Here is a 16049-nt window from a genome sequence, read left to right on the forward strand (position 1 = left end):
ATACCCATTGTATCACATTTCCCACAGGGAGAACGCATATAAATGTGACATGAAATGTTTACTTTCTTTGTTCATGTTACAATCCTGTCCTCCATGTCCAGTTCACATGTCAAAGACCGCAACTGCACACAATGCCAGTCAAACAGTTGTTTTCTGGGTAACTGACCACAAAGGTGAACCATTGGAGGAATTAACCTTTATCCAACCATATAATTGATTGGGATCAGTGAGAGCATCTCATTGACAACCTGAGGAAGAGTGGATGAGTCAAATGAGCCAATTCGAGACTGAGGATAGGAAAGCTTTGTCTTTCAGGGAGGGACTTTGACAACTGGAGAGCTGAGGCTGAGCCAATGGAACAGAGGACAATTTAATCAGATTAATAGAGCAGTACATCAGAGGCTGAGCTCCTGTCAGCTCTGTGGAGCCAACAGACCACCATGCAAGGGGAATCCCACAGCCGGAGATAGGCGTAACTAAGGAACAAGGCAGAGCACATGAGGAAACTGCAGTTAAATCAATATCTCTGCTAAAGTGGGTTGGTCGATAGGGCTGTTAATAATTTCCTACAGTCTTGATTTTGCATAGGCAACTATCCGGTCCTTAAAATAACTGCTTTATAAAAAAGACCACCAAACAAGAATTGGTACTTAAACATTTACTTTATTTTTCACTTCTACTTCAAATGAAATTTAACAATGCTAGGCTGCTCGCTTAACAGATGGGCAATCCAACAAAGTGCCCCTCACAAATAATGCAAGTGCTATGAGAACTTAGACATTCAAAAACATACAAAACAATGTACTACAACAATCTCACGTCTCTGACATTACATTTTCAAGCATAACAGGACATTAAGAATAAACTGGAACCCTTTATAGAACAAAGCTACATTTTCACAGAAATTCTCAATTTATGCAATTTTAATCTGTGATGCGACAACTAAGGGAAGAATCATATCACCATCCTATCAACCAATAAACATTGCAAAACACAGATACTTAGTCACAAGTGCAGCCATGAAAAAAGATTATGCCTTAAAATTAAAAAGGTGAGGTGTGTATGTATATATACACATACACACACACAGTAACAATGTGATACAGAGTAAGGTAAAGGAACTAAATGTACCGTCACTGAGCCAGGTCCATTGGACCAATAACCCCACCAAATCAAATGGTGAATTTCATCGTATTGAATACTATATCCATTTAAATGGAGGTTATGAGTCATTTGTGTCCTCTTGTTGATGTTGAATTTCGAGGACGAGTTTCCTGATATCTGCTCGCTTGCGCTTCACCAGCATCAGTGGAAACCATTCCTTCAGGTCCATGGGTGGCTCAAAATCTTTTGGGGGATTCTAAATCCCCAAAAAATTGTAAAATATATATTTTTTAAGACTTCTTTAGAAATCTCAGAAATATTAGCATGGTACAAGTCTCATTCGTGGGGCCAGGAGTTATCTAACCAGTATTTGTTTCCTGATCATATCACGGTCAGAATTAAAAAAATATATATATTAAAAAAAAAACTGACCCAATTCATCCTATAGTAGCCAATTGATTTTTATGTACTGAAGTCAACAATTTATGTCCTCACCTGGAAAAAGCTCTCCACATATTGAAGCAGGTAAACGCCACAGTCGCTATAGTTGTCCTGCTGAGGGACCTGGGGGTTTGAGCCCCTCATCGAATCTTCAGAGAAACTCCTCAGACTGCCTTTCCTCACCTCCCACTCCACCTCTAAGTATCTGCATTCATACACATTTCCAAACTCAGTCCGTACTACAGTCACAAAGGTGTTGCTAACCTGATAGGTGGATAAATAGTAGATCAAATCTTACTCTTGCAGGATCTTCACGACCCCCGATCTCACATGGCCTCCTAGGGAATCCATGATCAGGATACAAGGTCTGTTTGAGGAAAAAGCAAAAGATTTGATATGATCAGACAGTCTGTGATAATTCAAGGTATTGCTCACCATGAGGACATTGTACATCTTATCAGTTTATGGTACATACAAAGAATGATTCTGGTGCCATCTAGTGACATGAGTGAATAACATTTTCTTGCAGGAATAATAAATGTTCAACTAGTGTGAGAACTACAACAGTCTACAAGGCAGCTGTAAGGTAAAGGAGAAGGTTAAAACCCCAGCCCATGGAACTTACTGTTTACAGGTAGTGGATTGGGAGGAGACATCTGCACTGTCCTGCTGTTCACTCTCATTGCACTGGTCCTTGATAGGGAGAAAGATTTTTAGTGTCAAATTCAGACGTAACATACTTGATAGAATGGCCTGAAAGACACTTTCTCTAATCACCCCTTTTGATAGTAGTATACTGTCAAAAAAACTAACATCAAAATATACATACAGATCCATTACCTGATTTGAATCCTGAAGAGGAGAAAAGGCAAAGATATCCTTTTCCATTTCATATCCGTTGCAATCATCTAAAACATAGTTCACATTCTCCCAATTCAGCAGTTGAGTGGTCATGACTAAACGCAATTCCATTTATAATGCAGTTAACGATCAACTAGACTGTATTCTCTCCTCACTCACCTGAGAGGAGCTGCTTCTTTATCAGACCTAGACCATGGACCCCTGTGGTGGTGGGGCTCACACTGAGTTCCTTCATGACCGACTCCAGCTCCTCTCCGCCCCCACCATTTGAGCACACACACAGCCTCACCCCTATGGTGAGGTCACAGTCTGGGGCTTCTGGGCCTGGCTGACCCCTGGTGCTGCTGCCTGGGGGGCTGAAGAACAGGGACATCGGGTTGGGGGAGGTGGAGTCCATCAGGAAGCACTTGTCCAAGCTGCTCTCTGCTTCCTCCAGCCAGGCTGGGAATGGGGAGTGTGGAGACAGGGGCTCCTGCTGGAGGTACTCTAGGCCAGGGAAGCAGATGACCGCCAGGAACCAGTGTGCCCTGGGGAGAAGAGGGTGTTTTGACATGGATGGAAAGAAGAGTTGAGAAGGTGACTCAGGTAAACTAAACTAAAACATATGGGAACTTTGACATTTGGGAGGAAAGCATACCTTAAATAAGAAGCAATATCATGACAATTTATGACAGAGTATATACTGTAATAGTATGCATGAGATGGACTCACGATTCATTTATGGGGACAAAGATGAAGTCCTTCTGGAAGAGGTCAACATTCCTGGTCCATGTTCTCACTCGGTTGTGTCTCCTTTTCTTCACACTAGAATGAACGGTTGAGGTTGAGTTTAATTGTCCCACAGAGCTGGAACCTATTGGGCACTGGTTAAGTACAGTCGGCATACTACAGTACTTACGGTAGGTCCTCAGAGCATGGGGTCTTTCTCTGCTCTGTCTGGGTGAGGCACTTGTAAAAGAAGGAGCTGAACATGTGACTCCTGTTGGCATCCTCCTCTTTCAGCATTGCAGAGACCAAATACCTTGACAAACAATGAAGTATAACGTAAAGCAAAATTAAGCAATTTAATTCCATAGGAATGCGGATACTGAACATACACCAATGTTAACCCACTACAATACCCACGGTGAGCAATGTAAAAGCAGATCTTACAGATTTTACTCACTTCAGGTAAAAGTCAATGATGACATCATTCAAGAACTCTCCCTCGTTGAGACAGTGCAGGTCTTCATTGGTGACAGAGATCCCCCCTCTGGCTGGAGGTGGTGGGTACAGTATTATCCTAGCAAGACGACAACCCAAACATCACAATGGGGTTAGCAGAAGTAGTCTATTTTCCACTATAACAAAAGCACAAAGGGAATTGTCATTCACCTCTTGACTGGCCCTTTGAAGGTTGATTCAATCTCCACTATTTCATCATCCAAGACTTGTATTGGGGCAGGAGACAGGCATGCTGGGGGAGGAGACAGGCATGCTGGGGGAGGAGACAGGCATGCTGGGGGAGGAGAGATCTGTGGTCGGGCAAAATAGATTTGTGGTGGGGCAAGAGAGATCCGTGGTGGGGAAAGAGAGATCAGTTGTGGGGCAGGTGCAATCCATCTTGGGGCAAGAGGCTTGGAAGATAGTGTCTGTTTACTGGAGCCACAAATGGAATCCAAAAACTGCTGCTGAAACGCATCAGAGGTCAGAGGTTTAGATGGACCTGAAATGGCCTGGGAGACCTTATGCAGAAATGATGAAGCTGGGCGAGGAGGAGATTTAGGTGGGCATGTAATGGGCTCTGAAACCTGCTGCAGAGAGGAAAATAAATAGAGGACACATCAAATAAAATCCATTGATGCTTCATGAGGTTATGTCATTGTGGATGATGCTCCATTAAATGCCTACAACTCAGAGTGCATAAGTAAATGGATTTAAATTTATTAAACTTTCCACCATGCCCCATCAGTAACATTACATGTTCAACATGCTTACCTTCTCTGGGTTTAGATGGGAGGAATGCATCAGTATTCTGTTGGCCTCCACAAATGGCAATTGTACTGTGAAATCCTCAGGAGCTTTATTTGCTCTGCCAATTTCTCTGAAGATTTTCTCCAGTTCAACTTTCTCCAGGTCAGACAGCATATTCTCAAACACTAAGATTATGTAGTTCTCGCCGAGATCTGCCAAAAGACGACAAACTTCAGATATATAGAGACCGAGGGATTAAGTTTGATTAAGTCAGCAAACTGAATTTACATTGGGGAAACAGGGGAGTCTACAAGATGAACATCTACAGTATTAAGAGTTCCCTTGGTCAGTTCTTTGAGAAGTGTTCTGTAATACTCACGTTGGCCCTTGCTGTCATACCAGGCACCCCTGTTGGCTCGGGACATCTTGAGGAGAAGGCGGAGGCGCTGGGACTCCCCTGAGGTGGTCTTGAGGAAAAGGGCAGGCAAGCTTCGGACATGGCACCACGCACAGCTGGCCAGACTATACGACCACAGCCGCACTAACATTAACAGATTAGGGATGGAAAAATGTATTAAGGCCTTTACATACCGTCTGTGTGCTACATACCTCAGTTTTGTGACTCACTTTTAACAGCTTCAGCTCTTGGCTGCTCATATGTTCATCCCAGTGGAGGCTGAGGGGAGGTCGGCTCATAATAATTGCTGGAACGGAGTAAATGGAATGGCATCAAACACATGGAAACCATGTGTTTGATGTATTTGATAGCATTCCACCTATTCCGATACAGCCAATACCACAAGCCTGTCCTCCCCAATTAAGGTGCCACCAACCTCCTGTGGTTTATCCCACTAAGGCACAAATTCAGACTGAAGGGCTTTCTTCATTCTTACCTTGTTCATCAATCTGGATGTACTCTGTTGTAAACTGAAACAGAGTCAAATAAACTGAGTCAGAGGAATACTGGAATATCAGTGTTGTGTTCTCTATTGGTAAAGAGTTTTAATTTTGAAATACTGTACTCAATATTATACTGAAATGATAAAAATAAGCTTACGGTGACATGCTTGGGAGGTGTCCTGCACATTGTTCCCACTCTCATACATCTGCAGACCACATCAATCCCCTCAGAAATGTCAGCAGATGTCTTTTTAGGAGGAGGTGATGTGGGATGATTCTGTTTTACTCTTCGCCGTTTTGTGGTGGGTTTGTCTGGGACCAACTTTCCAAACTTTGAAGGGAAGCATTAAAATAAGTGAAAAACATGACATAACAGATGGTGTTAATAGGTATAAACAAAATCACATACATTAGGGTTGTATTTGGTGTGTACTGATAGGTCACTCAAATGTGACATGTCCCTTGACTAAGTCGTTTTACCAGTCAAGATTCTTATCAAAAATCCAATTGACCTTTGATCACTGACAGACTACGGCTACACAGCATTGAGTGTTTCTGATACCGGGTCTTTCATTCGCTTCTTCCTTGGTAGTCTGGTTTTGGAGTTGGTAAAGTAATTGCTTGTGAAATCATCATCAGCGACTGTCTCCAAACTGCCACCAGAGGGCGTTGGTGAGGAGTGACTAGTCCCTGACGTTGGCGTACCAGAACAGACTGAGGTTACTTCCTTGTCATCACCTGACAACACAACTACATAAAAACAATAAGCATTATGTCAAGGATTGCATTTACTCTGTACAGTAGGCTTCTTATGAAATGGCAGTCAAGTGAATAACAATTTACCTGCAGGTTGTAGGAGAGAAGGATTTTTCTTGGGCGATTCTTCTGTTTGAAGACATAGTGCGCCATCAATCCTATAATGCATTCCAGACATGAGTGACAAATGTTTAAAATCCTTCATTACCTTTTAAATAAGGGATATCTCACCTTTGCCCATTATTCTGAAGCACTAAAGCAGGGGTAAACGCATGTTGGAAGATGCTGCCTTGGACAACCACTCCTGGAGAGGGTACCTGGCTCAAAAAGTAGTCACTGTGGTTGAGGACTGTGCTGAAATGCACTGCTTCAGTTTGAGAGCTGTGGTGACAAAAAAAAGTGAGTTTTAAAAGATGTGGATTTTCAAAAGCAAAAGATAATTGTTAAACATTAATGAGTTTGTAGCTAAGCAAACTAAACTTCATAGAAACACATACCTAGGCATCTTGCCAATTCCCAACATATTGAGTCCAATGGCATTTCCTTTGAGGGATTTTTTCAAAGGTTTATTTGCCCAACGTTTTTTCATTTGTCAGTCAGCAGTGCAGGTACAACTGTTGGAAAATAAAACATATCCAATGGAGGAAATACAAATCCATTAGTCACCCATCCATTAACTAGCCTACCCACAACACTAAGCATGAGAACTGCATTGCTGGGTTGCTACCAAAGTCAGGTAAACATATATTCATTGGAAAAACATCAATATTTTTCACTGTCACCGAGGTCCAACTTGCAATGGTTAGCTTTAGCTAGCTTTCTTCTTTCATTCGGTACTATGTTAGTTAGTTATTTTCAGACACACAAAAAAATGAACAATCACTCTCTTCGCAATATTATCTAAACTGGGAGAGTAGACGAATGTTATGCGAATTGAAACGCAAAACACCTTCTGAACTAGATAAACAAACCGTGATAGTTAGCTAACGCAAATGTCGTAGCTAATTTAGCCAGCTAATCAGTTCGCTCGCTAGCTTGATTTGAACGGATTGCATACACAGCTATTATGGTTGGTTAATGTAACTTTTCATTAATCTAGCAAAATACTAGCCTTGTTTTTCCCAGAACATGTCTGCAATTCTGAAGATGACCAAAATTATTCGCACGCCCACCTGTAACCACCTATCCGTGGTGTCATCAAAATGTGAACGTTCAACCTTGATTGGAGGCTGAGCCAATCAGCGCCCCAGATGCCTGTTCATCACATTGTAACAATGAGCGCCCAAATATACTTAAGTATCAAAAGTAAAAGTATAAATAATTTAAAATTCATTATATTAAGCATACCATACGGCACAATTGTCTTGTTTTTATTTATTTACAGATAGCCAGGGACACTACAACACTCAGAGGTTATTTACAAACGAAGCATTTGTGTTTAGTGAGTCCGCCAGATCAGAGGCACGGGAGGACCAGGGATGTTACCTTGGTGCCATTTCCTGTCCTGCTAAGCATTCAAAATGTAACGAGGACTTTTGGGTGTCAGGGAAAATTTATGGAGTAAAAATTATATTATTTTCTTTAGGAATGTCAAAAATATAAATCGTAAAGTACAGATACACCCAAAAACGACTTAAACAGTACATTCAAGTATTTTTAGTACTCAAGTTTTTTTTTTTTTTAGGTATCTGTAGTTGACTTTACTATTTACGTTTTTGACAACTTTTATTTTTACTTCACTACATTCCTAAAGAAAATAATGTACTTTTTACTCCATACATTTTCCCTGACGCACAAAAGTGCTCATTACATTTTGATTGCTTAGCATGAAGGAAAATGGCCCAATTCATGCACTTATCAAGAGAACATCTCTGGTCATGCGTACTGCCTCTGATCTGGTGGACTCATTAAACACACATGCTTTGTTTGTAAATTATGTCTTAAGTGTTGGAGTGTACCCCTGGCTATCCATACATTTTTAAAAACAATAACATTGTGCCGTCTGGTTTGCTTTTATTATGATACTTAAGTACATTTTAGCAATTACATTTACTTTTGATACTTAAGTGTTTAAAAAAAAGACTTTAAAACTTTTACTCGAGTAGTATTTTACTGAGTGACTTTAACTTTTACTTGAGTCATTTTCTATTAAAGTATCTTTACTTTTACTCAAGTATGACAATTGGGTACTTTTTACACCACTGTACTAGAGATGTTGGTTATGTAATTATTATCCAAGCATGTGCCTTATTCCAGAGGATGATTTGCACGGGATTCTTTCTCTAAACTACCCCCTGTAATTTTTTACTTTTTTCATTAAATTAAGTCTATGACAGAAGCCTGGTGTTTTTTATTCTAGGCGTGATGATATTTTAACATCATGTCTAGACGATATTAAGGCTACAGTGATCACTCGTGCTTGGCTTCCAAATGTATAGGTGTCCCCATAGGCCTAATATTTAAATTGAGGTAATGTGATCATAATCATTATTCTAGCGATCCACGTTAGACGCCCATCCATCCTGCTGATTGATGTGAGCTGCTGGGCAGCACGCTTGTACTTGATATGCATTTATGGATGAGAACGTGAATTTGACACTTCCAAAAATTAACTCAGTGGGGAATGGGGATTCCCTGCTTTGCGATCTGTTGGGATTCATTAAATAGACTTAGACACTATGCTTTTTTTATTGCACATTTAATTAAATTGACGCATTTGGCGATATTTAACTTAAATTCATTGGCACAAAACTTGCGTCAGACAAAAACAATTATTTTGCCTCTGGCTTGCATAACTTTTGATATTGAGTCTCTGCCTGACAAAGTGATTGATGTTAGGATATTTCATTTATCCCGTACAAGTTTATGTGCCAAATAAATTTAAGACGTTACAGGTGTCAGCAGTCTGTAGAAGGGAGGTTCCTAGGTGTGAGAAGTGTGCAGAAGGGCACGAGACAAAGGAGTGTGTAGCATTGGGGTAAGAAGCGGTATGTGTTAATTGTATGGGTGCACATGGGGCTGGGTGGGAATCAGAAATGTCCGGTGCAAGAGTGGCAGGTTGAGGTTACTTAGAGTAGAGCACAGGGGCGGAAATCCCGGGGGGGACACGACCCCCCCATCCTGGGAAAAATATGATTTGTCCCCCCAATATATCAATGAAACATAACTATGTAATTTAAATAATATTAATAATACGCAATGAAAGCAATTGTGCTGATTATAGACAATAGCGCGTTTTTAAGTTTCAAAAGATTGCGACCCCCCCACCCTTTGCCTCACAATGGTTTGATCCACTGCCAGTTCCTTAGTTTGCAAGGTAACAGAGGGGTCGTGTCTACTGTCTGAAAGGCACTCAATGAACGTAACTGACGTGAGGTTAATCTAGTCAATCGCGCACACACACTAGATGAATATGCAGAGCTAGTGCGCAAATATTAACTATTAAGCTAGCTAGTACCTATTCCATTTATGTGGCGTCGTCAAAGATGGAATCTTTGCTATCGTCAATTTATTCCAAGATCAGCACGCAAATGATGTAAGTTAGTGCTTCAAAGTCCCTGTGATAAGGTTAGTGATAAACTGAAGTCCAAACTGAACAGAACTACACTCTCTTCTACCATTGTCTTAAATATATTTAATGGTCTCGTTGCAAAAGCTAAATTGTCGCAAGGGAACTTTTATTTATTTATTTTATTTCACCTTTATTTAACCCGGGTACCAAAGATTATAGCAAACACCACTGAAACTGAATTGGTGCTCGCTAGCTTTGCAAATTCAGCTATTGTTAGAAGCCAGCCAATATGAAACAAACTATTAAAATTACAAAAGGTTGCAGCATATGTTGTGTAAATGTCAACTCTTGTCATTTTAATCCGTTTCACATTTGCTAGCTACCTTTTAGATCGAAGCCCAAATAGAATGATAGAAGATAAGATGATAGAAGCCCATCTCCTACTGTGTGTGTGTGTAGCCAGCCAGGTAGAAAAATGGCAGAAAAATAAGACGGACATCAGAGTATTTTTCAGTACACCAAAACGCATAGTAAGAACCCTAGTAGCCTAATATCTCAAAGACTAGTTGATAAAATGTTCATAAGAAAGAAATGAAATTCTAATGGAAATGTTTCACAATGATGTCATTAGGCAGAGCAGGCAACAGATGGCACACAGACAGCAGAGTTGGGGACAGATATGCAGGGACAGACTGGCAGAGACAGGGAGTCTCAGGTAAGTTTGTTGAGTCTTTGTTTGGCAACATTATGAAAGGTTCTCAATTTTTTTTTACTTGTAATATAGGAACATAATTGGAAAATGGCATGGATACCCCCCACTCTCAACTTAAACTGGTGACTGAACTAAGATTTGTTAAAGGCAATGGTATTGCTGTTGTGATTAGTTGTGTAGTTTTGGGTACCAGTAGTTAGGAGTACGGCAAACACCTTATTTCTTTGGTTCCTCAATATACATTTACCATATTACAATGTAGGCTATGTGTTACAGCACTACTTTTGGTGTCCCCCTCAGGAATTGCTCTTGAGAAAATTTCATGTAATTGTCCCCTCCAAAGTTGATATCAGATTTTCGCCCCTGGTAGAGCATATTGTGTCATATGCTGAGGCAGCGAAAGTTGAGGAAGATGGGTCAAGGAGGAGTCGTGTGAGTAGTGTAGATCTCTATCAGTACAGAGGGATAGGCCAACGAGTGATATATGCTTCAGTAAGTTTGGCTTTTTAGCATTCATAACAATGGTTATAAACTGTACTGCAAGGACGGAACGTTAATCACAGAAAATAGAGGTTGTGGTGGCAGCTGCAGAGAAGTATTTGAGTGTGCGAGATTTGACGTCAGAAGAGTTACAGGGTTTGTTGAGTGGTGGTGTCCTGTCCTTTCAGGCTGTTGGCCTGAGGTAGGACCAGATAGGTTTAAATAGTGGAGTAGGGTGGTGGGTTTTAACTGACATTGCAACTCTATTAGGTTGTTGTTTTGTACTAGCTACATCATAACCTATTCACATGACATATTTCTGTATTCTCGTGAAAATCAAGAATGGACCTTTATAGTTTTTAATCCCCTTTTAATTTAGTTTGTGTGTTATCAGAAGTGGATGTTGTCAATGACCCACATGCTTTCCCATCCAATTATCTTTGAAGCCCCAGCTGCCTTTGGCTTTATCTGTGAAACGACCTATCACACACATTCTAGGGTCCTGAGAAGGAAACATGAAATCCCTGGAAAAACCACCAGTGTGGAACCCCATGTTAACTCATGTGGATCATTTGGAAAAATCCTCAAGCTGAAGCTACTTGCTGCTTTGTGGGTCTGGAAAACTCCACAAAAGGTAGGTTAAATTTAGAAATATTGATGTGACTTGAGACCGATATAACAGTATCCTGTGTGTGTCATGATGAAGCAACCTTGGTTGGTTTATCTTTGGATGTTGTTTGGCTGTATGTGATTTGTCACAGCACTCTATTGTTTCATCTGGCATGTGCCAAGGCACTTTTCAAGGGAATTTACATCAAAGCCAGATAAGGAAATGTAGTCTTAGGTCAGATACATTCTCGCCTAGGCTACTGCAAGTTTCACCAATTTTTTTGTTGTTGTTATATTGAGTGATGTGAAAGGGTTGGTTTGAGGTCTCCAATCAGTTGTTGTGATGGACTGTATAAAAGCACACTATCACATAGACCTGGGTAATCATTACTCATATCAGACCATGATTACCATGATGTTGTCTTTTCTCAATTTACTGCAAACAGTCTTAACTCTGCTCTTCAGATGTACAGGTAACTGCCAAAATAATGGAAACACTAAGTAAATGGGGGGGATACAAAATATTTTTAAAGCAGGTGCTTCCACACAGGTGTGGTTCCTGAGTTTAATTAAGCAAATAACATCCCATCATGCTTAGGGTCATGTATAAAAATGCTGGGCAGGCTATTATTACCATGTCTATGCCCCCATAGGATGACAACCCACTGGGCACACACTGGTTGAATCAATGTTGTTCCCACGTCATTTCAATTAAATTACATTGAACCAATGTGGAAGAGACATTGAATTGACATCTGTGTGCAGTGGAAATGTCCCCATCCACAGGGCACGGGTAGTCACTGAATGGTGTAATGATCATGAAAATGATGTAAACTATATGCCATGGCCGTCTCAGTCACCAGAAATCAACCTAATTTAACATTATTGGAGATTCTGGAGCAACGCATGAGACGGCGTTTTCCATCAACAAAACACCAAATTATGGAATTTCTCGTTGAAGAATGATGTCGCATCCCTCCAATAGATTTCCAGACACTTGTAGAATCTATGCTAAGGTGCATTGAAGCTGTTCTGGCGGCTCGTTGGTGGCCCAAGGCCCTATTAAGATACTTTATGTTGGTGTTTCTTTTATTTTGGCAGTTACCTGTATCTGTGTTTGTGTCAGTGTATATCTCATACAATTTCTTCCAGTCCATCAACCCATCCATGTTGCAGGATGAGAGGAGAGAAGCTGATGCCTTGTGTACTTATCAGTCTACTGGGGCTGACCCTGATGGAGTCAGCTCATGGACAGCACATGTCAGACGAACCCTGCTCTGTCCAAATTCTCGTCCCAGGACTCAAAGGCATACACTCACCTTTCATCAAAAATTAAAGAGTCTAAAACACGCTCAGAAATCATATAGGACTCATAGGATTACAGTGTGCACTATTTATCAACAGTAATAACATTTCAGAGTTGTGCAGTTTGTGTTTTGATACATGAAGATTTCTCTCCATTTGACAGGAGAGGAAGGAGAAAAGGGAGTGAAAGGGGCACCTGGGAAACCAGGAAGAATGGGTCCACCAGGGGAGATAGGTAAGCCTCTATCTTTGAAAACAGAAGCAAAAACAATGTTCAGCATTCTCTCTGTACAGGTGCTATGCTTTGATGACATCCCTCACAATATCACAAAGATTTGACTCTATGGAGGCTGGACTTGGGAAACTTGGGCGTGGTATGTTTATCAGCATTGTAGGATGTTGGGAGTAGTTATCTGCTTGAGAATTTGGTTGTCATGAAAAGCTTTTTGGACACACCTACTGATTTCTCTTCGGAAAAGGTCTTTGGATAACCCTTTGGCCTATCACTAGGGTGTCTCACTACATTTGTGGACTTGTTTATTTTACAATAGACTAGAACCATACAGATTTTTTTCAAGAATGGTTTAAAATAATCATATTTCCTTTAACAACATGATTCTATGATGTATTTATTTAATTGGACAGTTATTGCAGGAACTAGAGTAAAGAGCACAGCATGTAATGACAATCATTTCTCCTAGAGGATATTGTGCGCTGGTTACATCACTGCTAGGCAGTCCAGAGCAACAGAATGTTTACTTTAGGTCAGAGGTTGCGTGAGAAACACTACCCAGAATCCCCTGAATCACTGACAAGTGTTTACAGCAGATGTTAATGAGGACTGGTCATAGAGATAGATAGAGTACTCTAGTGTCCAAAAGCCGGTTTTAGCATGGGCAGCGCCATTGAGGACTTTCACCATGTTGAAGTAGTCAACTGGGTGGGACTTCCTATGGGTTAAGGAATGATCACATAATCCCATCCAGGTCACCAGGAGGGAGCAGCCAATGAGTGAACAAACATTCCATAACTGCAATAGGGCAGTAAATTGCAGTATGCACCCTTTGAGTTTGTTTGTCATAGAAGTAAAATAATAAAAGTCACTACTTCAAAATGGAGATGGCTCTCACAGACGCCATAATGGCTCAGATACAATGTCTATCTAAGTCTATGGGGCTGGTGGATGCTGTCACCAAAGACAGATTTTTTATTTTTTATTTATTTAACCAGGTAAGTTGACTGAGAACACATTCTCATTTACAGCAACAACCTGGGGAATAGTTACAGGGGAGAGGAGGTGGGATGAATGAGCCAATTGTAAACTGGGGATGATTAGGTGACTATGAGGGCCAGATTGGAAATTTAGCCAGGACACCAAGGTTAACACCCCTACTCTTACAATAAGTGCCCATGGGATCTTTAGTGACCACAGAGAGTCGGGACACCCATTAAACGTCCCATCCAAAAGACAGCACCCTACACAGGGCAATGTCCCCAATCACTCCATAGGGGTGTTGGGATATTTTTTTTAGACCAGAGGAAAGGGTGCCTCCTAACAAAACTTCCAGCAGCATCTGGCCTCCCATCCAGGGATTGACCAGGACCAACCCTGCTTAGCTTCAGAAGCAAGCCAGCAGTGGGATGAGGCTTTGTTATTTAACCCACTTATTCCTTTGATTCTGAAATCAGTAACAAAACACTTCTAGTAACAGTAAAACATGTTTCCCTACAGGACATCTGGGAGTTAAAGGACAGAAGGGTATAATGGGACATTATGGGAAGATTGGCCCCAGTGGAGTCAAAGGTAGGAAAAAAACAGAACAACTTGCATTTACACTTCTGTTTAGGGATGCATTGCTATATTTTCCATGTACTTTAACAATGTTTCTACTCTCAGGTGTAAAGGGAGATATGGGTGATCCTGGATCAAGGGGCCCAAATGGTGATCCAGGTACAACATTTATTTGTTTGGAGAAACATTCTAGGTCTAGTTAACAATAAGCCCAAGCCACGTTTTGTTTTGTCTCATCAGGTGTTCCATGTGAATGCACACCCCTGAGGAAAATTATTGGCGAGATGGACATCCTAGTGACACAGTTATCCAATGAGCTGAAGTTCATAAAAAATGGTACGCTTTCAGGATGTCTGGTTGAATGTTAAATTAGGAATTTCCAATGAGTAACGTAAAGACATAGAGCTATCAGTTTACTTTCAGTATTAGTTTAAATGCTCGTATCTTAGACCATTTTGCTTTTTCTTCCATTCACAAAGTAAACGCTGGATTTATATGTCGGTGTGATTATAGAAATACAAGTGCTCATTTTTCAGCACTGCCCTCCCCTGCAGCTGTTGCTGGCATCAAAGAGACCGACAGCAACGTCTATCTGCTGGTCAAGGAGGAGAAATGCTACACCGACGCAGAAGTCTATTGTCAGGGGAGGGGTGGACACCTGGCCATGCCCAAGGATGAGGGGGCCAATACGGCAATCGCTGGGTACATCACAGAGGCGGGCCTGAGCCGGGTGTACATTGGTATCAACGACATAGACCGCGAGGGCCATTTCACCTACGTCGATAGCTCCCCAATGAGCACCTTCAGCAAGTGGAGGGAAGGGGAACCCAACAATGCCTACGAGGATGAGGACTGTGCTGAAATGGTGGCGGTGGGGGACTGGACCGATGTGGCATGCCACCCCACCATGTACTTTGTCTGTGAGTTTGACAAGGACAGTGTCTGAGGAGTATTTGTTTGAAAGTGGTAGTGAGTTATAGAGAAGCCTTTTATAGAGTTCTACAGATGTTGTTCAGTATGTAGAATTATTTTGACACAGCTGCATTTAAATGTAATCACCCACCAGTGCTAAATATCATTGTACAGTATAAAAGATTGGTTACTGACATGCAACAACTGTCACGACTTCCGCCGAAGTCGGCTCCTCTCCTTGTTCAGGCGGCGTTCGGTGATCGACGTCACCGGCTTTCTAGCCATCGCCGCTCCATTTTTCATATATCCATTTGTCTTGTCTTGTTTCCATACACACCTGGTTTTCATTTCCCCAATTAAGCTACTTGTATTTAACCCTCTGTTTCCGATCATGTTTTGTGTGTAATTGTTTCATGTTAGGTGGTGTTAGTTTACGCACTTTACTTTTATGTTCAGTTTTTTGAGTGCGTTTGATTTATGTAGTGCTCTCGTTTTGGAACTATAATAAAAGTGCGCCTGTTCATTATACTCTGCTCTCCTGCACCTGACTTCGCCTCCAATACACCTTTTGACAGAATTACACACCTTCAATGGAGTCAGCAGGAGCAGGTACCCCGGTTAGAGGAGTCGAGGAGCGCGTCCAGGAACATTCGGCCATGTTACAACATCTTGGTGCCATGATGAATTGCGTTGTCCAGACCATGGACCGCTGG

The 16049-nt window shown here is 41.3% G+C and overlaps 2 protein-coding genes across 6 annotated transcripts; one reads left to right on the plus strand and one right to left on the minus strand.

Moving 5' to 3' along the window:
- Positions 1 to 649: 649 nt before the first annotated feature.
- LOC106610694 (sentrin-specific protease 6) lies at positions 650 to 6627 on the minus strand. 2 transcript variants are annotated; one of them, XM_045723368.2, is made up of 18 exons: positions 6513 to 6627; positions 6247 to 6396; positions 6103 to 6173; positions 5822 to 6009; positions 5417 to 5590; positions 5253 to 5286; positions 4739 to 4900; positions 4384 to 4571; positions 3781 to 4073; positions 3572 to 3688; positions 3305 to 3427; positions 3118 to 3210; positions 2566 to 2933; positions 2386 to 2453; positions 2171 to 2238; positions 1844 to 1912; positions 1600 to 1750; positions 650 to 1360 (listed from the first exon to the last, which is right to left on the minus strand). In XM_045723368.2, exons 1-18 carry the CDS (start codon positions 6602 to 6604, stop codon positions 1223 to 1225), a joined length of 2547 nt encoding a protein of 848 aa, XP_045579324.2. In that variant the 5' UTR covers positions 6605 to 6627; the 3' UTR covers positions 650 to 1222. The 2 variants fall into 2 exon arrangements, with proteins under 2 accessions (XP_045579324.2, XP_045579323.2); XM_045723367.2 differs by having other exon boundaries at positions 3781 to 4076.
- Positions 6628 to 11209: 4582 nt separating this feature from the next.
- On the plus strand, positions 11210 to 15864 carry LOC106610695 (collectin-11). 4 transcript variants are annotated; one of them, XM_014210183.3, is made up of 7 exons: positions 11210 to 11352; positions 12480 to 12634; positions 12796 to 12867; positions 14365 to 14436; positions 14530 to 14583; positions 14665 to 14760; positions 14961 to 15864. In XM_014210183.3, the coding sequence occupies exons 2-7, from the start codon at positions 12505 to 12507 to the stop codon at positions 15368 to 15370; spliced, it is 834 nt and encodes a 277-aa protein (XP_014065658.1). In that variant the 5' UTR covers positions 11210 to 11352; positions 12480 to 12504; the 3' UTR covers positions 15371 to 15864. The 4 variants fall into 4 exon arrangements, with proteins under 4 accessions (XP_014065658.1, XP_014065661.1, XP_014065659.1 ...); XM_014210186.3 differs by having other exon boundaries at positions 14979 to 15864; XM_014210184.3 differs by having other exon boundaries at positions 11223 to 11352; positions 12504 to 12634.
- The last annotated feature ends 185 nt before the right edge of the window (positions 15865 to 16049 follow it).

Source organism: Salmo salar, chromosome 09, assembly GCF_965601325.2.
Source record: "Salmo salar chromosome 09, fSalSal1, whole genome shotgun sequence".
NCBI classification, from domain to species: Eukaryota; Metazoa; Chordata; class Actinopteri; order Salmoniformes; family Salmonidae; genus Salmo; species Salmo salar.

Excerpts from the sequence above, each read along its gene's own strand:
- LOC106610694 (XM_045723367.2), bottom strand. The coding sequence starts at position 6,604 with ATGAAAAAACGTTGGGCAAATAAACCTTTGAAAAAATCCCTCAAAGGA. Across the intron at positions 3,211-3,304 it reads CCATGCTCTGAGGACCTACC|TGTGAAGAAAAGGAGACACA; the intron begins GTAAGTACTGTA and ends CGTTCATTCTAG. Across the intron at positions 1,913-2,170 it reads CAATCCACTACCTGTAAACA|ACCTTGTATCCTGATCATGG; the intron begins GTAAGTTCCATG and ends TTCCTCAAACAG.
- LOC106610695 (XM_014210183.3), top strand. The coding sequence starts at position 12,505 with ATGAGAGGAGAGAAGCTGATGCCTTGTGTACTTATCAGTCTACTGGGG. Across the intron at positions 12,868-14,364 it reads GGGTCCACCAGGGGAGATAG|GACATCTGGGAGTTAAAGGA; the intron begins GTAAGCCTCTAT and ends GTTTCCCTACAG. Across the intron at positions 14,584-14,664 it reads GGGCCCAAATGGTGATCCAG|GTGTTCCATGTGAATGCACA; the intron begins GTACAACATTTA and ends TTGTCTCATCAG.